This window comes from Carassius gibelio, chromosome B3 (genome assembly GCF_023724105.1).
Source record: "Carassius gibelio isolate Cgi1373 ecotype wild population from Czech Republic chromosome B3, carGib1.2-hapl.c, whole genome shotgun sequence".
Classification (NCBI taxonomy): domain Eukaryota; kingdom Metazoa; phylum Chordata; class Actinopteri; order Cypriniformes; family Cyprinidae; genus Carassius; species Carassius gibelio.
In genome coordinates this window covers 16,517,381-16,540,833 of record NC_068398.1, presented here as the reverse complement: position 1 = coordinate 16,540,833, position 23,453 = coordinate 16,517,381, and the positions used below count along the sequence as shown (strand labels likewise).

Below are 23,453 nucleotides of genomic sequence, written 5' to 3'. Positions count from 1 at the left end.
TATACATAAACAGTGCACAGTTCTAAAAATGTATTTTAACATTCAAAGTAATACAATTCAGTATATGAAAAAGTTTATTTATTTAATGACATTTCCATCATGTGAAACAACCGTTGCGATGTGCTTTTAACTGCCATCTTGTCCCTATTTATTGCATTACATAAAGTAAAATGACTTATCCTACAATACAGTCATAACTTTATAGATAAAATAAAATGTACACAAACAGTTAATTGCTCTCTCCTGTAGCCTATACGATGTAACACCCCCTCAAGGCTGGGTTTCAACTGTAAGTGAGATTGTTTGAGCCACTAACCCAACAACTTTGTAACACAAAATCTACTTAAAAAAAAAAATCACCCAGCATTTTAAGAATGTAATGAATAAGTTCTAGTAGCAGGAAAGTAGTCGGTTTTAAAGGGGGGAAATGTTAAAACGGCTTGCCATGTGTGTGGCTCCCGTTGCGTCAGTTGTTAAATTGATTAAGTGACAGCGCCCCCTATATTTCAGCCCATGCGTCCCACTTCTACACAGGTCCCCAACATCATAACACGCACAGAGCAGTGGTTATGAAACGGAGGCAGTGTAAACCTAGTACACTATAACAGATCCTTCCTGCGGAGCGAATGGATATTGACAGTTTCTGTAGTTTGGACGGTTCTGATCCATTTTGGGTGAGTAAATAAATTAAATGTATTATTACGACTATATTTTGTTTTCAACAGATTGCCAAGGCTCACCGGGTTGTGTTCCGCGGCATCACACTTGTCTGTGTCTCAAAATACAGCGAGCTCTCTACCTAGGCATCTTTTCGGGGCCTCATATGCGCTTTGACGGGTGTTTTTTTGGGGTCAGAGCATTTTCAGGCATCAAATTCAGGTCCTAAAAGATGAGTTTGGGTTGAATGCGCCTATAACGCCGAATTCTGCTGCCTAGGTAGACAGCTTAGTAGGTTTTGAGACGCAGCCACTGTTGCTAAGCTAACCGGTTAGCCACACAGCAACTACCATATGCTTATAACTCTCTGTGGACTTTAATACTGCACTGTTGATATTTCTCTGTGACAGTCTAATTTAAGAGTGATTTATAACACGATCACCTGTTAAATGTGTGTCGTTATCACAGTGTGAAACTTAAGTGTTGACTTGTCACTGTTCTGACTTGTTTTTGGTTAGCTAATTCCTCTAATGCTAGGTAGTTTCCTCTTAACTAGAGAACTCATGTATTTGTCATATATAATAATTAAGTCTTGTTTATTTGTGTTCCAGGTCTGACAGGTCAGTGGGTTATCAGTAATAGTTGTAGTCTGACAGGTTTAGGCAGACTGTTTGCCCTTCAAGATCAGAGGGCCAAAACATGCATATACATATGCATACACTGCATGCCAAGAAAATATGTCACTTTTCTTGAAATTCTCTCAGCTTTTATGTTTACATTGTTAACCCTTTGTCTGTCTAAGGCTACAATGCAATGAAAGATTAATAATGAAAGGTTAGGAGGCCTAGGGTTAAAAAAAAATACATGCCCCATAATAAAAATAATATAATGAAGGAAATTTAACAAAGTAATTTTTATTAAACATTGTTTTTTAAAGTTCATCAATCTCTTTTTGTATTACAATCAAGCCATACAATTAGTGTTTAAATAATTGTTTTCTTCCTTGTCAAAGTACTGGGAATTTGAGGTAAAATGTTTTCAATTCTCATTAAAATTTTGTGACATGTAGCTTTATTGTTCAAACAAACTTTTTGTATTACAGTAATTTAAAGGCCCAGCAAATACTGCTGTGACATAATTTACAATCGGAATAATGTATTATTTGCTTTTATCTTTTTACATTTTCTCATGTCTTTCCTTGTTACAATAACAAGAAATTAAGGTTAAAATGTTACTTTTTTTACATTTTCACAATGCAAAAAGTCTTATTGGTCATAACAGTCCTTTTTCTTCTTTTAGCAAAACGTATCTTTTTTTTTTTTTAACTCAAATTTTTTATTTATTAATTTTTTTTTAATACATATAACAAATAACATCCATTCAGAATAAAAATGCAAAAACAACAACAACAGACATATAATCATTTTGAATCTTGACCGCTGGTAAGGTTGTACAAGTGCATTTAGTTCAATAGCTAAAATGTCAAGTAAAGGACATTTCATGTCTGGTCTTGAAATTTTAGGAGCGCAGCCTTTTTTTTATTGATCTATTATTCCTCCTCAGAGAAAGGATTATGGGAAGAGATGCTCCCTACAGAGAACAAGATTAGATTTTCTTCGTTAGAAAAGGTTCAGTTCATTTTTTTAGGCATGTTTTGGATGTCACTACTTAAAGGAGACTTGTTTTTGTCAAGAAGCCTCTCTGCTCTGCTTTGCTCAGTTGGGCAGAAAAGATTGCGCTTGACTTTGGTTCTCTTAAAAGGTCCTCTTAAGAGTGTTTGTTCCTTGCACACATCATTAGATCTTTGTGTGCTTTGCTGGGGGCCTAGAGCTCTGTGTCTACTCCAGTTATTACTTTGTTTCTAAGTTTCATCCAAAGAATCTTTTGTCCTCTCATGTTTTCAGGATTGGAACCGGACCTGGCAAACACACAATCCAGACCTGACACCATGTTTCCAGAACACAGTGCTGTTTTGGATACCCTGTCTCTACCTCTGGCTGTTTGCACCATTCTACATCCTATACCTCAAAAGAAATGACCGTGGATACATATGCATGACCCACCTCAACAGAGCCAAAACAGTGAGTATTAACAAAAAGGATTCCGGTACAATGCTTTTTATGTAGCAGTGTGTTTCCTGAAACTAGCCTAGACAGCTGTTTCAAAGTCATGTGACTCTCCTCCAACAGGTTATTGGGTTTACCCTATGGCTTATCTGCTGGGCAGATGTTTTCTACTCTTTCTGGGAAAGAAGCCATGGTGCTACAGTAGCCCCAGTCTACCTAGTCAGTCCCACAATGCTTGGCGTTACAATGGTGAGACCTGTTCTTTCACAAAAGGAAGTGCTGAATTTAACTACTTTGCTTGTCAATTACTCTTCGCTCTGCATTGATTTCATATTCAAATGGCATGAAAGTTTCCTGTTTTCTTGCCTCGAGCAAAGAGAAGCAAGTCAAACAAATTCTCCCATATTTCATAATATTGTTTATAGTTTCTTAAAGTTTTCTAGTCATGTTATATTCCTAGCTTGATGTTTACAAAATTTGAGTAAAAAGTTTTGTAATTGGATGTGTTTTAGTTGCTGGCTACGTTCTTGATCCAGTATGAGCGGATGAAGGGGGTCCAGTCCTCAGGGGTGATGCTCAATTTTTGGCTGATTACCATAGTGTGCGCTACAGTCACCTTTCGCTCCAAAATCCTGCATGCACTGAATGAGGTAAATATGAGTTTTGCATTAAAACGGACACTTTTTGCAGTTCATGTAGTAATATATATTTTTAATTCAGATGTAATTTAGTTAGTTTTTTTTTAGTCTGAATGGCTAACAAACACATGTAATAAGATATTTACAAACCTGAGCCAATCCACATTCATTAGTGATTCCAATTACATTTGTTTTTTTTTTTTGGGGGGGGGGGGGAAATTAACCTCAATCTGAATTGGCAGATCACATTTTAAGTAGTTTTTTGGTTATTTAGAATGTGTTGTTTGTAATGTCTGAATACACTCATTTTTGTTCACTCTTTTCTCATATAGTTAACTATGTAATAGAGATAGTGTATGAATGAATCAGCAGTTTTAGATGCAGTAAATGGATGAATGTGTAAAATGTCTCTGTCGCTCGTGATCTCTCATGCGCCACGTGGGTTCTGCACCGCAGCAGAGGCTACATTTCCTGTCCCTTCCCACACTGAGAGCTACTCTTCAGTTTCTGTAGAAGAAATATTCTCAGTACTATGTTGACTGCCACATCTTTAATATAGCAACAAATTTATAATCATTGATATACAGGTGCTTCTCAAAAAGTAAAAAATTAGAAACTTATTTCAAAAAGTGAAACATGCAAATATTCTAGATACATTACATGTAGAGTAAAACATTTCAAACGTTGTTTTGTTTTAATTCTGATGAGTAGAGCTTAAAGCTCATGAAAGTAAAAAAAAATATTAGAATATTTCCTACGATCAATCAAAAAAAGATTTACAAAACAGAAAAGTTCAAGTTCTTTAAAGTATGTTCATTTATACAGTCAATACTTGGTCGGGACTCCTTTAGCACAAACAACAGCCTCAGTGAGGTGAGGCATGAAAGCGATCAGCCTGTGGCACTGCTGAAGCACTATTGAGTCTTTAGCTTGTCTCTGTTGTTTGATCGACTGTTTCTCATCTTTCTCTTCAAAATATCCCATAGATTCCATACGAGAAGTTGTGCCAATAAATTGTGCACTGGACCATGTTTAAATCCTCTCTAATCCTTTGATAATAACACTTGAAGTCTTGAAAGTGAGCCTTTATCCAGTTTGCCCACTTTTCTTGCACTTGAATCCAGAAGAAGTGCATTCTGATGTGTGATTGTCATGTTAATTTATATTCATGTGAATTCAGTCTTTTTTTATCATAGGCTACTTATCCAGATTGTTAATGTCCATAAATGTCGTTTTATGGACCTCTTGAAAATATCCCATTAGTTCCATACATGGTTCAGGTCAGGTGAGTTTGCTGGCCAATCAAACGCAGTGATATCATATTCAGCAAACCACGTGGAAGTAGTTTTTGCTCTGTGGGCAGGTGCTAAAGTCCTGCTGGAAAAGGAAATTAGCATCTCCATAAAGCTTGTCAGCAGATGGAAGCATAAAGAGCTCCAAAATCTCCTGGAAGCCGGCTGCATTGACTTTGGACTTGATAAAACACAATGGACCAACAGCAGCAGATGGTATGGTACCCCAAATCATCACTGACTTCAGAAACCTCACACTGGATTTCAAGCAGCTTGGATTCTGTGCCTCTCCAGTCTTCCTCCAAACTCCAGACTTTGATTTCCAAATGTAATGCAAAATTTACTTTTATCAGAAAAGAGGACTTTGGACCACTGAGCAGTATTCCAGTTCTTTTTCTCCTTAGCCCAGCTAAGATGCTTCTGGCTTGGTTATTACCTTTATACTTGGTAAGAGGAATTTGCTGGGATCCAATATTCATGTTGCGATTAATTGCTAATGTTTTTATCACTGTATACGATATTATCACGGTATTGAAATGTATTTTCAAAAAAGTGGTCATAATACAGTATAACAGGTTTAATATTTTTTTCTTATAACAAAAATGACTTAACATTTAAATACAATAAAGCAATACAGAAAAATATATAAAGTTAAAAGTTTTACACAGATTAAAGTGCAAAAGAACTATAAAGACCAATAGGTATCTCTTTAAAATAAAACCTCATTAGTTTACCTTAGTTAATGCATTAACATTCACAATGAGTGATAGCTATATTTGCTACAGAAGTTATTAATTTTCTGTTAAAAAATACAAGTCTTAGTTCATGTTAGCTCATTAAATAACAGAGCTGCAACTTTTGAGTTTAACAACGTGTTATTAATCAGAATAACTAAGATTAATGAATGTTCAGAAGAATTTTTCATTTGCTGTTTAACTAATGTTAATTAATGAAGCCCTAATTTAAAGTTGTTGAACAAACAGTAAAGAATCAGAACACTTTCAAACAATATCTAGAGCATGTTTGTAGTCCAGATTAAAATGTAAGAAAATGTTTGAAAATAAATAGCCTAGTAAGTCTAAATATTTAAGCATTAATATTATGGCACCGTGATGAACAACACAGCAAATTCACAGATTTGAATAGCTATTTAAATACGTTCTAGAAAATAGTGCAGCTGCTTTATTTATGGGTTTTCCAGAGTAAAGGCTGCATTTTCTGCAGTTTAGCACCATCTGCTGTCATAAAGTGAATGTGCTTCCATTCAGTGCATCTCTCACGTGTTCCTCATGTGCTTCTCATGCGTGCTTGTTTACATCAGAGTGCACACGGGACTTTCAAGCAGCATATAGCGGTGTTTTGACCAGTTGATAAGAAAAGTATTCTTAAAATGCATTCAAAATTCTGTATAATTTGTAATATATAATTATTGACTGAATTTAGAAGTGCACATAACAATATCGGACATATTCATTACCGTGATATATTGCATTACAGCATTATTTGTGAAGCTCTCCCAAGTGTTTCAATCTGCTTTGCCTGACAGTATTTTCAAGCTTGCGGTCATCCTCGTTTCTTGTGCACCTTTTCCTAAACATTTTTGTTCCTTCCAGTCAACATTGCATTCAATATGCTTTGATACAGCACCCTGTGAACAGCCACCCCCTTCAGTAATGACCTTCTATGACTCACCCTATTTTGTAGAGGGTGTCAGTAGGGCCTTTCGCACCACTTTAGTTCCAGAACTAAACGTACAGTACTAAAGTACCGGGACGATTTTGCGCGAACTATTTCCCAGTACCATTTAAAGGGTTGCATTCACACTGACAGTGTGTACTAGGATGTGATGTAAGCCGGTCGATAGCAATGTCATTTGTGCGGGGTATTTAACAACATTAACAAATAAGAATAACGTTCACAACAGGAAGATGGAGGACGCTGTGATCAGAGCTGTGTTTTTGTTGTGTCTCACATGTTTCACAGTAATGGACATAGAATGTCGACGTAAACGTAAAGCGATTGAAAGAACAGAAAGGAGGACTAAGAATCTCCAATGATAACTGGCAGTGCTACATTTGTTACAAGTGCCTGCACTTCAGCGTCCGTCCATCTATTGCTGTTCATCATACTTGCAAAATAAGTTGACACAGTATGTTTACACTGCGTTTTAAATCATGGCGGGTGAGGTTGTTTTTGAACGTGTCTGGCCAATCAGTGTCTTCTTACGTCACTTGTAGTACCAATTGTGCTGTTTACACCCTGCTCAGGAGTAGGAGCTAATTTGGTTCTCGAAAAAGGCAATCCGTACTAAAATAGCAACCAGTTCCGGTAGTGCAAAAATGCCCAAAAGTGGGTAGTTCCACAATTAGTTCTGGTACTATGAAAAGGTTCCCTAATGATTGTCTTCTTGACCATTCCTAAGTCCACAGTCTTCCCCATTATTGTGGTTTTAAAGAACAAGAGATACCTGAAATTTATACTGTAGCGATGGTCATTTAGTGTAACTCAAATGTAAATATTCTAATATTTTGAGATGCTGGATTTTTGACTTTCATGAGCTGTAAGCTCTTATCATCAAAATTAAAACAAAAAAAATGTTTGAAATAATGAAACTTTACCAATGAATCTAGAATATATTAAACTTTTTTTCTTTTTAGATGCACATGTATAGGATATTGAGCAAACTGGATATACACATATTTCATCAATTGCAAAAGGACAGTCAGTTCTAAAGTACAGATTAAAACACAAAGCAGGTTTGTTTGAAATGTGAGGAAACCCTTAAAGTGTTGTGTCTTTCCTTTCAGCCTGCCAGTGTGAATGTGTTCAAATATACCACCTTCTACATATATTACACCATGGTGCTCATCTCCCTGATCCTGGCCTGCTTGTCCGACAAGCCTCCGCTCTTTTCACAGGCTGTCAAAGACTCGGTTAGTGAACTTTACTTAAGGAAGGTAGAGGAATGCCTTATTATATGAATGTTGAATTGATGGCCAGCGCTGTGAATGTTTCTGTACAGAATCCATGTCCAGAGTCAGGAGCTTCATTCCTGTCCAGAATCACTTTCTGGTGGATCACAGGGTGAGAAAAATAAATGTCTGCCTCCCCTACTCGCGTAATTTCTTGATCCCATTCATCTCCTCAATTTAAATCTTCCGTCTGCTGAATCCTTCATTTTTAGCTTGTATTCAGACTCAATGTTTTTTCTTCTTGATGTATGTTCCTCTTGTTTCCTCATAGATTGATGGTGACTGGTTATAAAAGGCCTCTGGAAGAGAAGGATCTGTGGTCGCTCAACACAGAGGATAAGTCTCAAAAAGTGGTGCCACAGCTGGTGCGCCGCTGGGACCAAGAATGCAACAAGGTCAAAAGGTCAGAAGTGATTTTTTTTTTTTTTCTCTTTCTTTCAAGTAGACAGCTTGCTGCAAAAATGATTAATCCTCTGATTGGGGTTATGCTTTTTGTGTTAGGCCAGTAGATAAGACACTCTACTCCCCAAAAAGAGCTTCAAGGGGAGAAAAGAAGGATGGACAACCAATAGAAGAGTCTGAGATTTTGCTTGCAAAAACCCTTCAGAAAACTGGCGAGCCGTCCCTTTTCTGCGCGCTCTGCAGAACCTTTGGACCATACTTTCTCGTCAGCTCTCTGTATAAGATTATTCATGACATCCTGATGTTTGTTGGGCCCGTGATTCTCAGGTATGAATATACAGCATAAGTATCATCTCTTTCTTTTTTTCACGTGCGATTATTCCCATCTGTGCTGAGCTCAGAAGCAGTAGTTCTCTGCAGGGGAAAGTGCAAGTGTGCCCTCTGCCTTTGATATGACTTTAACTCTGTGGGAAGGCCACTCTGTCAAAACAACAGCTGTGGCTCTTTAAAGAGCTCTAGTGAAGAGTTAGTTTTGGCATGCTGAGAAGTTGTGCCATCAAATTTTGCCTCTGGACCATGTTTAAATCCTTTCTAATCCTTTGAAGTTTAGCAGTGAAACTTTATCCAGTTTGCTAATTTTTCTCCCACTTGAATCCAGAAGAACTGCATTCTACTGCACGATTTACATGTTAATTTATATTCATGTGACTTCTGTCTTTTTTTAACTTAGGCTACTGATCCAGTTTGTGAATGATTCAAGTGCCCCCACTTGGCATGGCTACTTCTACACCACCTTGCTGTTAGTTTGTGCCTGTGTGCAAACCCTCATTCTGCAGAAATATTTCCATGTTTGCTTTGTGACAGGCATGAGGTTACGTACGGCCATTGTCGGTGCCGTGTACAGGAAAGTAAGTGGACTTTTGATTGCTAAAATGTCTGTAACATGAAATAATACAGTGTTCATGCATATTTAGAGGTTATTTGTTTTATTAAAAAAAACAAAAAAAAAACAAAAAAAATGCATGTCAAATGAGAATATGACATATTTTATATCTCAGAAAACAATTTTAGCATTTTTATTTTTTTAACTAATATGATTTAAAATCTATATACAATACCATTCAAAAGTCTGGGGTCAGTAAGATTTTTAGTTTTTTCGAAAGTGTGAACAACATGCTCGCCAAGGCTGCATTTGTTTGACCAAGAAAACAATTACAATAATTTGTTGTGTAATATATTGTGAAGTGTATTTTGTTCATGTCACAGCTGTATACTATAAATGTACACTATACTAGATGTATTTTACTGTCACTTTTGATCAGGTTAATGCATTCTTGCTGAATAAAGTAATTCATTGCTTTACTTAAAAAAAAAATTGAATTCCTTTTTAAAAAGTACTATATATATATATATATATATATATATATATATATATTAATAATAATAATAATAATAATAATGGTGGAAGTAGTGATTTATAATATTTTCCTTCATTTTGTGAAGGCCTTGGTCATTACCAATGCTGCGCGACGAACATCCACTGTTGGAGAGATTGTGAATCTGATGTCTGTAGATGCTCAGCGTTTTATGGACCTCATCACCTATATCAACATGATTTGGTCAGCACCTTTGCAGGTTATCCTGGCCCTTTACTTCCTGTGGCAGGTATGTGCCTACACAAAGGTGTCTTGGCTTGAATGCTCGTTTCATTACACATCACTAATACCCATTTTTATTTTGTGCTCTTTTGTTATAAGAATCTGGGTCCTTCTGTGCTTGCTGGAGTTGCTGTGATGGTGCTGATGGTTCCTCTAAATGCAGTCATTGCCATGAAAACTAAAACCTACCAGGTTTGTACCTCTTTTCCTGCTCGGCAAGCAATTTTGTTAATTAGATTACCTTTGTTAATCTGACCCACTCATCCACAGGTTGCCCAAATGAAAAGCAAGGACAGTAGGATCAAGCTTATGAATGAGGTGATGAATGGCATTAAAGTCCTTAAACTCTACGCATGGGAACTGGCATTCAAAGACAAAGTGTCTGCCATCCGAGAGAGTGAATTGCGTGTGCTGAAGAAGACGGCTTACCTTGGTGCTGTGTCCACCTTTACTTGGGTCTGTGCACCATTTTTGGTAGGTGGTGCCTTTTGAGTTCTGCTTTTTCATCATTATTATAGCCCACTTTTTTATGTTACCTTATGGTTGTGCAGTGACATTTGCTTTTGTCATCTTGTCTCTTTTACAAAGGTTGCCCTTTCCACGTTTGCAGTATATGTGTTAATAGATGAACACAATGTTTTGGATGCACAGAAGGCGTTCGTTTCTCTGGCCTTGTTCAACATCCTCCGCTTCCCTCTTAATATGTTGCCCATGGTCATCAGCAGCATGGTGCAGGTATTACCCGCCCCCCTCTCTCTCTCTAGCACGATATAGCACGGTTAACACAGAAATCCAGGAACATGCCATGTGATTTAAAAATGGTTATGACTGTGAAATGTATTGCTTCCATCAGGCCAGTGTGTCTATGAAGCGTCTGCGTGTGTTTCTGTCCCATGAGGAGTTGGATGAAGACAATGTGGAGCGGCCGGCCATCACTGCAAGTAAGTCAACTTGATTAACAAGCACTTCAAATCTGGAATCAAACAAATGTGCTGTATTTTGTGTTGTGCATTTTTTTGTATTCAATGCGTATTTGACTCATGATGAAGTACTCCAGTCCCCAAACAGTTTCCACAGACAGACATAAAACAGCATTGTATGAGAGAGTAGCAGCTGTCCAGTAGATCTGTGGGTTCAAAGACAGCCCGTGTGTTTTGATCTTCACTTAAGAGACTTCATTGTTGTTTCCTGCTCATTCAGCTCCTGACAGCATCAGGATTGTGGACGGAGCTTTTAGCTGGTCTAAAGGCGACTCCCCTACTTTGAAGAGGTAACAACAATTTCTTTGCATGTAAAAAAGACACTACGTGAGCCAATAAATAGCAACTTGTTCAGTGTTATAGAGCGCTAGGGATGGGAATGGTACGGAATTTCACAATTCTGATGAACGATTCCATGTACAACTATTTTATTACTTTTAAAGAAGCACCAGTTTCCCTCAACAGTTAGTTAAAACTAAACACAAACAACACTTTTTTTTTAATAATGTGTTTCTTTAACTGAAAGTGTCAGTGACAAGTCTAACATAAGACTGATTAGTCATTTGATTGCCATTTGCACATTAGAAAACCTTTAAGAACCGTTGGTTACAGAATGTCATGAAAAAATGTTTTGTGCTTAATATCCATTATCAATTCCCAGCTCTATGCACTCTACACAAATGTTGTTATTGTTATTTTGAAGGCATCAAAATGACTTTTAGCATTAACATGACTATTGCGGTTACATAGAGCACAACCAGTGAAACAGACTTCTGAGGACATTACAGGTAAGTACATGCGCATGAACCCCGAAACAGGAGAGCATCAGTCGCCAGAAGAAATGTAATCCGGTGAATCTCCACTGATATTAATGAGAGGGATAATGAAATTTGGGAATGCTGAATTGCTTTCAATCTTAGCTTAATTTCTATCTCATCTACTTCAAATCATGCATTGAACTGTGTAATTTGACTTGCATTATTGTTCACTCTGAATACACCTCAATCAGTACACTCTGAAGGATTTGCCTGAAATGTTCGATCAACAATGAAGTGAATGAAGAAATCTCAATGAACTCTTTTAAACCTTCATGACACAATGCCGCCTCTGACCACATGTTGCTTGAACTGTTTGTATCTGTTCTTGACTCGGCGTGTCTCTCTGTCTCTTCAGGATTAATGTGCGTATCCCTGAGGGGGCGCTTGTTGCTGTGGTAGGGCACGTGGGTTCAGGGAAATCCTCTCTGCTTTCAGCTTTGCTGGGAGAGATGCAGAAGCAAGAAGGATCTGTCTTGATCAAGGTACTGACACAAGCTGTGGGCTTCTTTATTGCAAGGTGGTCTGAAATTATTTTGTGTGGAAACAGTGGCTCTTTGAGTTAAGTGCTTTTGTGGTATTTAAGTTGAATAGATTATGTAGTGTTTGCACTGGGGCTCAAACTTTTCAGACCACCATATCGTCCATTATAATTGAATATTTTAAAATATAATCTACTATAATTTTTTTATAGATATTCATTTCATTATATTAGCAGCATAACAGTGTAATGAAAGTTTGAATTTCGTAATGTCTTTGTATTAGGTTTGTTCCCTTGATTGGCGTCAACTCCACGTGATTTGGAAATGTTCCAAAAAGCGTCTTGTGCTTCTGTGAAAGCAGGAACATCTGACTGTCACATGATCAATGTCCCAAATGTATTTATTTGATTTAGAAATGGTTAATTATGTGTCGAAACCTGTCTTTGTATTTATTTATTAATAACAATGCCTTGAAGACATTTAAGGATAAAATGAATCTTAAGAACAATATGAAAGAAGAATATCAGTTTTTCAAAGTGGTCCAAGAATTTTGGTGTGCACTGTATTTGGAAATCATTGATAATAGGATGATAAAGAAATGCATTGAGCATCTGATGTTTTTCAGGGCTCTGTGGCTTACGTGCCTCAGCAGGCCTGGATCCAGAACGCCACTCTCAAAGACAACATTTTGTTTGGACGGGAGGCAAAAGACAGCTGGTACCAGAAGGTGGTGGAGGCGTGTGCTCTCCTACCAGACCTGGAGGTCCTACCTGGAGGAGACTCCACAGAGATTGGGGAGAAGGTAAATAAAGACTTCATACACTTTGTCATAAACAAGCACAATAGATTGAGGGTTAATGCTGCATGGTGTCACGGGCTGCTTTTGAATGCAACAATCTGACATGATTTAAATAGCAGTCATTTGGGTTAATCACGTGACATTGTATTTTTAGGGCGTGAATCTGTCCGGAGGTCAGAAACAGCGTGTGAGTGTGGCCAGGGCTGTGTACTGCAGCTGTGCAGTGTATCTGCTGGATGACCCACTCTCGGCTGTGGACGCTCATGTGGGAAAACACATCTTTGATAAGGTCATCGGACCTCAAGGGTTGCTACAGGGCAGAGTAAGGCCGTTTTAGCCATGTATTATCCAAATATGTATACACCTCTTATAGACATTTCTCATCACACATGGTACTCTTTCAGACACGAGTTCTGGTGACCCACGGGCTGAGCTTCCTGCCCCAGGCTGACCTGATTCTGGTGATGGTGGATGGGGAAATCACAGAGATGGGCTCTTACACCGAGCTGTTGGGCAGACAGGGTGCTTTCGCTGAGTTCCTGCATACCTACAGCAACACAGAGCAGGAGGAGGAGGAGGAGTCCGTGGGAGGTGAGGCTGCCCTCCTCATGTCTGAACTTCTTTCACGTGTCTGTCCTTTCACATAGCCGTTTCCTGTAAATGATTACTATTGTTCACATTGTGTGTGATTTTTGTGTAGTGTATGTCTGTGTTTTCATCTCCATTTGTTCTTATTTGTTGTGTCCCCTCTGTTGGCTCTTCAGAGGAGGGAGGGGAAGCAGAGGACGAGAAAGGGAAATCTGAAGGTTTGAGGGTGTAATTTGTCCCCGGGCCGTATAGATTAAATAGGTCTGCCTGTACTGCATGTTAGAAAAGGGTTTATTATCCTGCTCTGAGGCCTGAAATATTGGAGGTGCACACTGGGTTGTTTTAGTTCTTTCCCATTTCATTACTATTGGACTATATCTCATAACGCTTAGATTGACCTTTGCACTGCGCTTCATTTTGATGGAGTAAATCGAATTGCATCCCATCTCGGCTCACTTGAGAGCCATGCAATGATGTGAGTTTTACTACATAATTAATGTATGACACTTTTTGACAAAATGCACTGCTGTTTGAAGCCTCTTATTCTCACCAAGACTGCATTTATTTGATCAAAACCTAAATGAATAAAAAACATGCATAATGCATTATAAAAGTATTAAGTCCATTAATTATGCCTCGTAAAGCACCTTCTAATCTGTTGTACAAGCTCTTAATAATTGTAACGACAATTAATACATCATAACATTTATCAACACTACATATTTTAAATTTGGTTGTAATTATTTACGAAAAGGTTTAATATATTACAATAACCATTATGAATAATTATAAAGCATTATACCATTCACTAACCCTTTCTAATGCATTATACATAAAGGCTTTAAATACTGTAAAGTGTTACCAAAATAAGAATTGTAATACTGTGGGAAAATTATTACAATTAAAAAGTACTTTTTATATATATATATATATATATATATATATATATATATATATATATATATATATATATATTTTTTTTTTTTATTTATTTTTTTAGATTTTTTTTCTGCGAATTCTAGCATTCTAATATGCTAATTTGGTGCTCAAGTGTTTTTTTTAATTCTTTGAATAGAAAGTTCAAAAGGTTAACATTTATTTGAAATAGAAATGATATTTAAACATGATTTAGAAATAAGATCATTACATTTCAGATATCCAGGGAAAGGTCTTTGTAGTCTGTGCAGGACATTTGCACTGTGAATGGCTTTAGCCTTTGACATTCACCAGTCTTGTCACTGTGCCAGTCCCTCATGTGTCTGAGGTGCTGGGCAGCCTGCGGGTGATTCTTCTAACCTTAACCCACAACTCTGAGCCTAAATCGCTGAGTGCATTTAAATGCACATTCTTAAGCCGATTATGCTTAATAAGCCGAAAATGCATTTGCTCATGTAAATGCAGTAACCTGTTTTCTTTTATCGGAGTTTGGTCATAAACGGCATAAGCATAAACCGGTCGCAGCAGGTAGTTTTTTGCCTCTTACTCCGACTACGCATGGCATGTAAACACATTATCCAGCTTTCTGTTGGCTTATTGAAGTGCACGTGTGTGATACGTGACAGGAATGCACCCTTAGTGCAGATTTATGCACATCTAGACTGAGCAAATATCTTGCAGTAAAGAAAGCAGGAAATATTGAACAAAAGCAGACTTTTTCATGACTCAGAAAATGATAAGTTTTCTCCTCTCATGCAGTAGTATTTGAAGTGGATCAGTCACAGGACTGCGTTTATAACTGCATCAGAGGATAATATAGTTGCAAGCTGACCTGTTGCAAGTTTAATTTAACATCACAACTTACAAATGTATGGAATATGCCTACTCTGAGTCAGATGAGCAAATGATTATATTTTGACGTCCCTACAGCGAAATAACCTGATTTATTAATGAAGTTATGTAAACACAGCTTACTTGCATTGTCAGGTTACTGATGTGTGTAAACAGGGAAAACTGGTTATTTTAATAAGCTGATATTTGTGACTTATCAGCTTACCGGTGTGCATGTAAACGTGTTCATTGATTTAGTGTCTACAGTTTTGGTAGACTCTCTTTCATTTCAGCTGACCTGAGATGTGTGGTTGCTTAGAAGCAAATTACGATTGCCTTTTATTGCCACATTAAATCTAGGCATGTTTGTACTCGAGTCCGGCCTTGTGTTTTAGTTGCTGCTTGATCACAAAATTGGTTGCAAAACGATAGTGTTGCATATGTGCTTTTGAATGACATGATTTATAGATAATTATGAGAAAGCTTGTCTTCTGTAACGGAATAGTTTAAGGAGTCATTGGTATGGACATGGAAAAGTATGAAGCTTACAGGAAGATATGCATGTAATTCTGTGTGATGTAGGATATATTTTCGGTAACAGTTTATTTTACAGTTACATCTATTAGTTGCTTATTAGTATGCATATTAATAGAATATTAGCCATGTATTAGTGCTAATTAAGCACATATTAATGCCTTATTCTACATGACCTTATTCTACATCCCTATCTCACTATTAATACCTTTCTCACTATTAATAAGCAGAAAATTAACAATTTATTGAGAGAAAAGTAATAGTTATTAGTAATAAGCAACTAATAGATATAACCATAAAATAAAGTGTTACCATATTTTCTCATCCACAGAAGCAGTTCCACGGAAAGGTCTTGAGAATGGGGGCCCTGCTGCTGTGTTGGGGTAAGAGACACCGAATACCTTTTCCCATTCATGAATAAACACTGCGTCTAGACATGTTGCAACATGATGAATCACTAGTGGCGAGACATTTTGTCTTTCCTAATTTGTGCATTGCTTTCTGCGCATGTCTTCTGAAGTCTCGTGATAGATTTGTGTGAAAAACAGGAGGAAATATAATTGGTTGTTCACTGACAATTTCATTTGTGAGTTTGAGAAACATAGTGACCAAATCCTGAGTCATTGAATCAGTCGTTTCACATGCCATCCATTTGTTTGACAGATAAAAAACAAGAACCAAACCTTACTGCATCACACACTTATTTGTGCTAGATACTAAAAATGACTTGTGTTATGGTTGATAAAGACTCTGTCTTATATGTAATGACCATTAAACATTTAACTACTAGTATTTAGACATTATTTGCTAGCCTGCTCTATCTCTGTGTCCTGTAGGCAGAGTCAGATCTCTCTTAACGCAGCAGGCAAAACTGAAGCCAATGATGTTGCGGCCGCAAAGAAGACCAAATCCACAGAAGCTTCCCGACTGACTGAGGCTGACAAGGCCAACACTGGCAGGGTATGAGTCAGTTATCTCTCTATGTCAGGATGTGAGATCATGGTTCCTATTTCCATCTGAATTTGAGATTAAGTGAACGTTGTGTGTTGTGCAGGTGAAGCTGTCCGTGTTTTGGGAGTACATGAAGGCTATCGGCTTGCCCCTGTCCATCTTCAGTATCTTTCTGTTCTTCTGTCATCATCTGTCTTCTCTGGGCTCAAACTACTGGCTCAGTCTCTGGACAGATGACCCTGTTATCAACAACACGCAGCCCAACAGAGAGATGCGTTTAGGGGTGTATGGAGCCTTCGGACTAACACAAGGTTATTTAAGAGGCATTCATGTTGTTGTGTGTTATTGCATATATTTAGTTTTTAAATTCTTGAACACATGCTATTTAAATGACAACTTGTATTCAAGGTTACATAGCCTCCTCAATCAATTTTGTTTTTATATTAGCTTGTAGTTACATGGATAAATGTATATTCCTTCGTTTTGTTATGTCTTTAAAATTAAAAACCATATTGAATTGTGAAATTCGGTAAAATAAATACATTGCTTTAACAGGGCTTGTGTTTTGGGGGCTGCAGTTTAACATTAATATTTCAGGTAACAGTAAATATTTTGATTGGAATTGACAGTTCGGCAAAAATGATAAGTGCACGCATCCAGCAAGGCAGAAATCTCAGTGAGAGTGGGCAACTACAAAAATCACAAAAAGGAAAAGTTGGTACACCAAAGCTCAATAAACCAACAGTGAAGTTACAAGGCATGTCGTCAGTGTTGGTTAGAACTAGAAAATATTTAATGGTGTGCCAACGTGTCTCTTTTTCGAAATACAATATTACATCATTGGAATACTTTTTTCGAATACCTTCCAAAATTTACTAAAATATAATTTTTTTAAAATACCATCTCAATTTCACAAGTTATAAATAGCTGCAAATTAATAATGATTGTATTTTCATAATATATATTTTTTTTACTTTAAGGTAACATTTTGAGTATTGTTTAATGTCAGAATTGTTTTAAGCTAATGCATTTTTATGCAACTCTGGATCCCTCTATATTATATATTTTTTGTCATTAATATACCATTTGTATATTTTGTCATTATATATATTTTTTTCAGTTATTAATATTTAAGCATGTTTTGTCCAGTAACCAGTTTGATTCTGAAAAGCCGTATTTCTCTTTCTTTTTTCTTTTTCATTTTCTCTCTGACAGGCATTGCAGTGTTCTGCTATTCTGTGTCAGTGTCTGTGGGTGGGATCTTAGCCTCCCGCTACCTGCACCAGACGATGCTCTACAACGTCCTGAGATCGCCCATGTCGTTCTTCGAACGCACGCCCAGTGGCAACCTGGTCAACCGCTTTGCCAAAGAGACGGACACCATTGACACGGTCATCCCTAGCATCATTAAAATGTTCATGGGCTCCTTGTTCAATGTGCTGGGTTCATGTGCTGTCATCCTCGTCGCCACTCCGCTGGTGGCCATCATCATCCCGCCGCTGGGCTTGCTTTACTTCTTTGTACAGGTCAGTTATTTATTCCACGCAGCTGCTTATTAGGAAAGGCTAGTTATTCTGTAGGCTAAAAAACATTTAGATAGAAAGTGTAAGTGTAGTAATGGTGGGTGCTGCTCTAACATTTGCCTTTTTCTCTCTGTTAGCGTTTCTACGTGGCATCCTCTCGGCAGCTGAAACGACTGGAGTCTGTGAGCCGCTCTCCTGTCTACACGCACTTCAACGAGACGCTGCTGGGCACCAGTGTGATCAGAGCGTTTGGAGAGCAGGAACGCTTCATCAGAGAGAGTGACGGAAGAGTGGACTACAACCAGAAAGCGTATTTCCCCAGCATTGTAGCCAACCGGTGAGAATTCGCAGAAGATTCAGTTTTCTGGTTTACGTGTCATTAAGTTTGATGTAGTAGTGTTTTGGACAGTTGATCAGTTGTGTGTGTCTTTGTGTCTCTGCAGATGGCTGGCAGTGAGGTTAGAGTTTGTGGGCAACTGTATTGTAACATTTGCAGCGCTTTTTGCAGTGATGGCCCGGGACAGTCTGAGTCCGGGTATCATGGGGCTGTCCATCTCTTATGCGCTGCAGGTCAGTTTAACTTCTAAAATGATGAGATACAGACCAAATGTTCATCCAAATCCTTACTAGTTCTGTATTTCTCACAGGTCACAACATCTTTGAACTGGCTGGTGCGGATGTCCTCTGAGCTGGAGACTAACATAGTAGCGGTGGAGAGGGTGAAGGAATATGGAGACACAGAGAAAGAGGTCAGTGCACCAGCAGGCAGATTGTGTGTGTGTTCAATCTGTTCTTGTGTAGAGTCCAATCTGTGATTAGCCTTGTTTTCTAACTTATCTCCCACTGTACTAGAGAGATGAGGATATGTAGCACACATGAAGTGGTGGGGGATAGTATATGTCTACAAAATGTGGCAATAGTTTCCAGAGCTTTAAATCATTTATTTGACATCTCCATGGACTTTTTCTTTGCCAACATTTATTAATTAAGTCTACGGCTACAATTTGTATTAATGTATGAAAGGAAAGTCAATGTCTGTGATCTTGCAACTGGTCTTTTTTCCATTAGGTATGCTGACCACTGTTTTTTTTTATGTTTTTATTTTATTATTTTTTTTTTTTATTATTATTTGTAATGAACTTTTTCTTTTTCACTTGCTCAGTTTAAATGGACCATCATTTCGACAAATGAATTTTTAAGTGATTTTTACGTGCAATTTTTATAAATGATTACGTACACTTTATAAAAAATTAGATTCTTTAGACTAACATTCAAATGTTAGTAATTTTATAAAGCAAGGATGCATTAAATTGATCAAAAGTGACAGTATCTCAGTCAACACACACACACTGACAAAGATATCTAGGGAACATGTGACACTGGAGCAATGGCTTATGAAAATTCAGCTTTGCATCACAGGAATAAATGACACTTAATTACATTTAGATTTAAACATTACGCTTAAACATCCTAACCGCCCCAGTCTTCTAAATAGAAGTGTTATAAGCATTTAGCTATATATTCAAATAATATTAGATGAACTACAGCATGTCACACTGCAGGACATATAAATGTCACGAAAGTCTTTCAAGTTAACTTCATGTATTTCTGGTTTCCATCTTAAAGATGGATTGTTGACATCTGATTGGTCTATGCTGCATTAATGTCTCTGTTTACAGGCTGAATGGAGGTCCGAGAACTCAACTCTGCCTGCTGGCTGGCCGACCACTGGTCATATTGAAATCCGCAACTTTGGCTTGAGATACAGAGACGACTTAGAGCTGGCTATTTCTGATATCTCGGTCAACATTGAGGGAGGAGAAAAGGTGCCTGGAGCCATTGCAATATTCAGAATCTTCTCAAGCTTTGACTTCATCAATAAACATTTTTTTTTTTTGTGAATCATGTATGTATTTGTGTGTTTCTTAGGTGGGAATTGTGGGTAGGACAGGAGCAGGGAAGTCCTCACTGACACTAGGGCTCTTCCGCATCATCGAGGCGTCTCAGGGGCAGATTTGTGTAGATGGGGTCAACATCGCTGAGCTGGGCCTGCATGAGCTACGATCCAGAATCACAATCATTCCTCAGGTACCACACTTAAATACACCTAAACATTGATTTAAAGTCACCCATTTGAGGACATCAACAATAAAGTTTTAATCTGTTAAAATGCTTTTCTTGCTTTCTTTAGTTTTTCTTTCTTATTTCTAAACACCTCTTTTCTCTGTCTCAGGATCCAGTGCTGTTCTCTGGTTCCTTGCGTATGAATCTGGACCCCTTTGATGGCTACACTGATGAGGAGGTCTGGAGAGCTCTGGAGCTCGCACATCTCAAGAACTTTGTGTCTGGCCTGCCAGACAAACTCAACCATGAGTGTTCAGAGGGAGGAGAGAATCTCAGGTACAAACCCCTTCTCAGTCATGTTTACTCATCATTTGATTAACATCTGATATGATGTTTCTGACTGGATATTCTGGGCTTCAGTTTGGGCCAGCGGCAGCTGGTTTGCCTGGCCCGAGCTCTCCTGAGGAAGACCAAGATTCTGGTTTTGGATGAAGCCACCGCAGCTGTAGACCTGGAGACGGACAATCTGATTCAGTCCACTATCAGAACTCAGTTTGAGGACTGCACCGTTCTGACCATCGCCCACCGTCTCAACACCATCATGGACTACACTAGGTATACATTTTTTTTTTTTTTTTTTTTAAATAATGAAACTTCAAGAATATTAAATAATGATAATAATAATTGTAAAAAAAAATGTTATGTAATAATACTTAAAAAAAATTCCCTCTATGATTTGAAGGGTGCTGGTTCTTGATAAAGGCCAGATGGCAGAATTTGGTTCTCCGTCCAATTTAATTGCCAAGAAGGGAATTTTCTACAAGATGGCCAAAGACTCAGGTTTGGTCTGAAAAGTAGAGGGGCTGAAGAGCCCTCTGTTCATCCAGGACATATCACAGACTAGAGCCCTTTGAGAGTGGACCTTGCGAGACATGGACTCTGAAGGTACCTCTTCTGTGGGCCTGGAGCTCACACACTCACACCGTGTGAACATGACACCACTCCATCCTCAGCTATTGTATCCCTCCATTTTCAATCACATTTTAAAGGTTTCACTGCAAATGCTGCTTTAAATGATGTTTGCTCCTAAAATTTGGGAGGTTTGAAATCAGTTTGATTTATTCATGGCTGTTTTTGTTGGAAATTTCATTTGGAAGACTTCTCAGTTCACCACTAAGCCACACTTCGCTGCCAGTGGTTGATTGTGAGGTCATGAAAACAATTATACTTGCAACTTTAGTTTCACTAGAAAGAGTAAAGAACAAAGTTTCTCTGTGCAGTGTACCATTGATGCAGTGATCAATTGTTTATTGACCAAACAGCTGCTGGGAAATCGCTCCTTGAGCATAAGGTACTCATCCCAAGCCAAATTTCATATTTGAAGCTATTCTCATCATCAAAGAAGCGTCACATTTGAAATCTCTAGGTTTATTTCCATTGTTTACTCTCATTTAATCTTTATTTATAGTTTGAGAATATCTGTTACAATATTTATTACTGGGTATCTCCCACTAATGGTGGCTTAAGCATCATCTTACCAATGTCATGCAGTAGAGTCTGCACTGACCTTCTGTTTTCATTGGTAATTTATTTAGTTGTGTTTGATTAATGATCTTTGTTTACTCCTATTTCTCAGTGATCATTTCACCAAAAAATTATGAACGCACTTACTGTTCTTAATATAAACCTCAAACTAGGGTTTATTTTTCAGCTTTATTGGGAGTGATGTTTAAAAAAACAAATAGGAATAATCCAATGCCACTTTAAGGTTCAATACCTAAATTGTAGTAGTTCTTTAAGGACAGGTTGTCTTGTTGATTTCTGTACCTACTGAGCTGTGTGCTGTGTGCTTCACTCTGTTTGCTGTATACCATATATCTGTTGAATGTACGCTTGTGCGCCATGTTGTTTCATTCAGCAGTACCTCCACTCTAGATCATTTAAGCCTTCTGAGTTTTTAAAGGCCAATCTGTTTTTTTAAAGAACTGACAAAGATACACTTTGAATGATAAAAAAAATATATCTGATTTGTTACATATTTATATGATTTGTATGTAAACATAATGTTATTATTTGATTTGTATTCATGCACTAGTTTTAAGTGTGCTTAGTTTAATAAATCAGGCTGATATGTACAGGGGAAATATGAATAAAATTTTGTAAAGAGCCTTTTGCTAGTGTTTTAAGTGTTGTACTTCTGAAACGTCTTTCAAAATGTTTTGTCACAGTGAGAAGGAAAATGATTTCTGATCACTGCTACCAACATTTTATTTTACTGAAGCGGTCCAGAAAATAAAAAGAGCATTTTCAAGTTTGAGAGTCACTCATGAAGTGTGCACGGAAATGTTATAAATATATATAAAAAAATACAGTACAAAATATATAAATACAGATTTAAAGTTTTAGATTATGGATAAAATACTAGTATTAATACACACAGACAAATTCAGTATAAGGAAGGGTGGATGTTGCATTGTTTTTAACATTTAAATGATCTTCCTCTCATCACAAATATCTTAAAATAGATGCATCCTTTCAACTTTATGAGAATTTATGGGAGTTTAATGAGTTGATATAATTAAGGAATTCTTGCAACAACCTGAAAAGGTTCAAGTAGAATTGTGACTAGTTCTACAGCTGTGTTATGACAGGATCTACAACAATAAACTATACATCTCCACAAATCTTCACTTTGACAGCAGTGAGAGGTGGTGAACATGGCAGTGTACACCCTCTGACCATCTGAAGTCTGCTTTTTTAACCTACTGAACACCTCTACGGTAAGATAACGTCACTCAAGTCTTTGTATTCTGAGATGAGACTGTTGACGACATGAGGGAATCAGTCTGTTCCTTCAGCACTTCAGATCTCGGTTAAATAATAAGCAGGAGAATGCTGAAGCACACCACTTCTGTAATACTGGAGAAAACATGGACACCTGAACAGCTATTACTGGTGAAACCTCTTCACCCTGAGCTTTTTGCTTCTCTCGTTTGAGAAGGCAAGATATGCCCTTTAGTAAGTTCTGTAATAAAAAAAAAAGGTTCAGGTAGTCTGAGCAGGTATATTGGTGAGATTTCTGCACCATTTTTATAGTCTCTCCTGAGTGAAGAGATGATGTTGTCATTGTTTCCTCTGGTACTGAATGGTTCACACTAGTCCAGCCTCCCGGCACATTCGATAGAACTGACCACGCTGAGAGATCAGATTAGTTGGAGAGTCCATTTCTGTGATGTGCCCCCTGTCCATCACAATCACCCTGTTG

The 23,453-nt window shown here is 37.6% G+C and overlaps 2 protein-coding genes across 4 annotated transcripts in view; one reads left to right on the top strand and one right to left on the bottom strand.

Annotated features, from left to right (window-relative positions):
- Nucleotides 1-501: 501 nt before the first annotated feature.
- Nucleotides 502-22,357, top strand: abcc1 (ATP-binding cassette, sub-family C (CFTR/MRP), member 1). 3 transcript variants are annotated; one of them, XM_052550176.1, is made up of 31 exons: nt 502-674; nt 2,562-2,738; nt 2,847-2,972; nt 3,236-3,373; nt 7,461-7,586; nt 7,676-7,737; nt 7,897-8,028; nt 8,127-8,354; nt 8,758-8,935; nt 9,531-9,692; nt 9,785-9,877; nt 9,956-10,159; nt 10,274-10,420; nt 10,539-10,626; nt 10,886-10,955; nt 11,839-11,965; nt 12,588-12,764; nt 12,916-13,083; nt 13,166-13,352; nt 15,982-16,033; nt 16,487-16,610; nt 16,705-16,912; nt 17,817-18,127; nt 18,262-18,461; nt 18,568-18,694; nt 18,772-18,873; nt 19,804-19,950; nt 20,054-20,212; nt 20,358-20,524; nt 20,609-20,803; nt 20,931-22,357. In XM_052550176.1, the coding sequence occupies exons 1-31, from the start codon at nt 627-629 to the stop codon at nt 21,037-21,039; spliced, it is 4,539 nt and encodes a 1,512-aa protein (XP_052406136.1). In that variant the 5' UTR covers nt 502-626; the 3' UTR covers nt 21,040-22,357. The 3 variants fall into 3 exon arrangements, with proteins under 3 accessions (XP_052406136.1, XP_052406137.1, XP_052406138.1); XM_052550177.1 differs by having other exon boundaries at nt 526-674; nt 15,985-16,033; XM_052550178.1 differs by lacking the exons at nt 11,839-11,965; nt 12,588-12,764; nt 12,916-13,083; ... (11 more) ...; nt 20,609-20,803; nt 20,931-22,357 and adding an exon at nt 11,416-11,826 and having other exon boundaries at nt 526-674.
- Nucleotides 21,706-23,453, bottom strand: part of abcc6b.2 (ATP-binding cassette, sub-family C (CFTR/MRP), member 6b, tandem duplicate 2) — a 23,300-nt gene continuing 21,552 nt past the window's right edge. Inside the window, exon 31 of the mRNA XM_052550179.1 lies at nt 21,706-23,447. Coding sequence (XP_052406139.1) covers nt 23,339-23,447 — 109 coding nt within the window. The 3' untranslated portion in view covers nt 21,706-23,338. The remainder of the gene's footprint in view (nt 23,448-23,453) is intronic.

Coding starts and splice junctions, on each gene's coding strand:
- abcc1 (XM_052550176.1), top strand. CDS start 627: ATGGATATTGACAGTTTCTGTAGTTTGGACGGTTCTGATCCATTTTGG. Junction 7,587..7,675: donor CACAGGCTGTCAAAGACTCG/GTTAGTGAACTT, acceptor GTTTCTGTACAG/AATCCATGTCCAGAGTCAGG. Junction 13,084..13,165: donor AAGGGTTGCTACAGGGCAGA/GTAAGGCCGTTT, acceptor GTACTCTTTCAG/ACACGAGTTCTGGTGACCCA.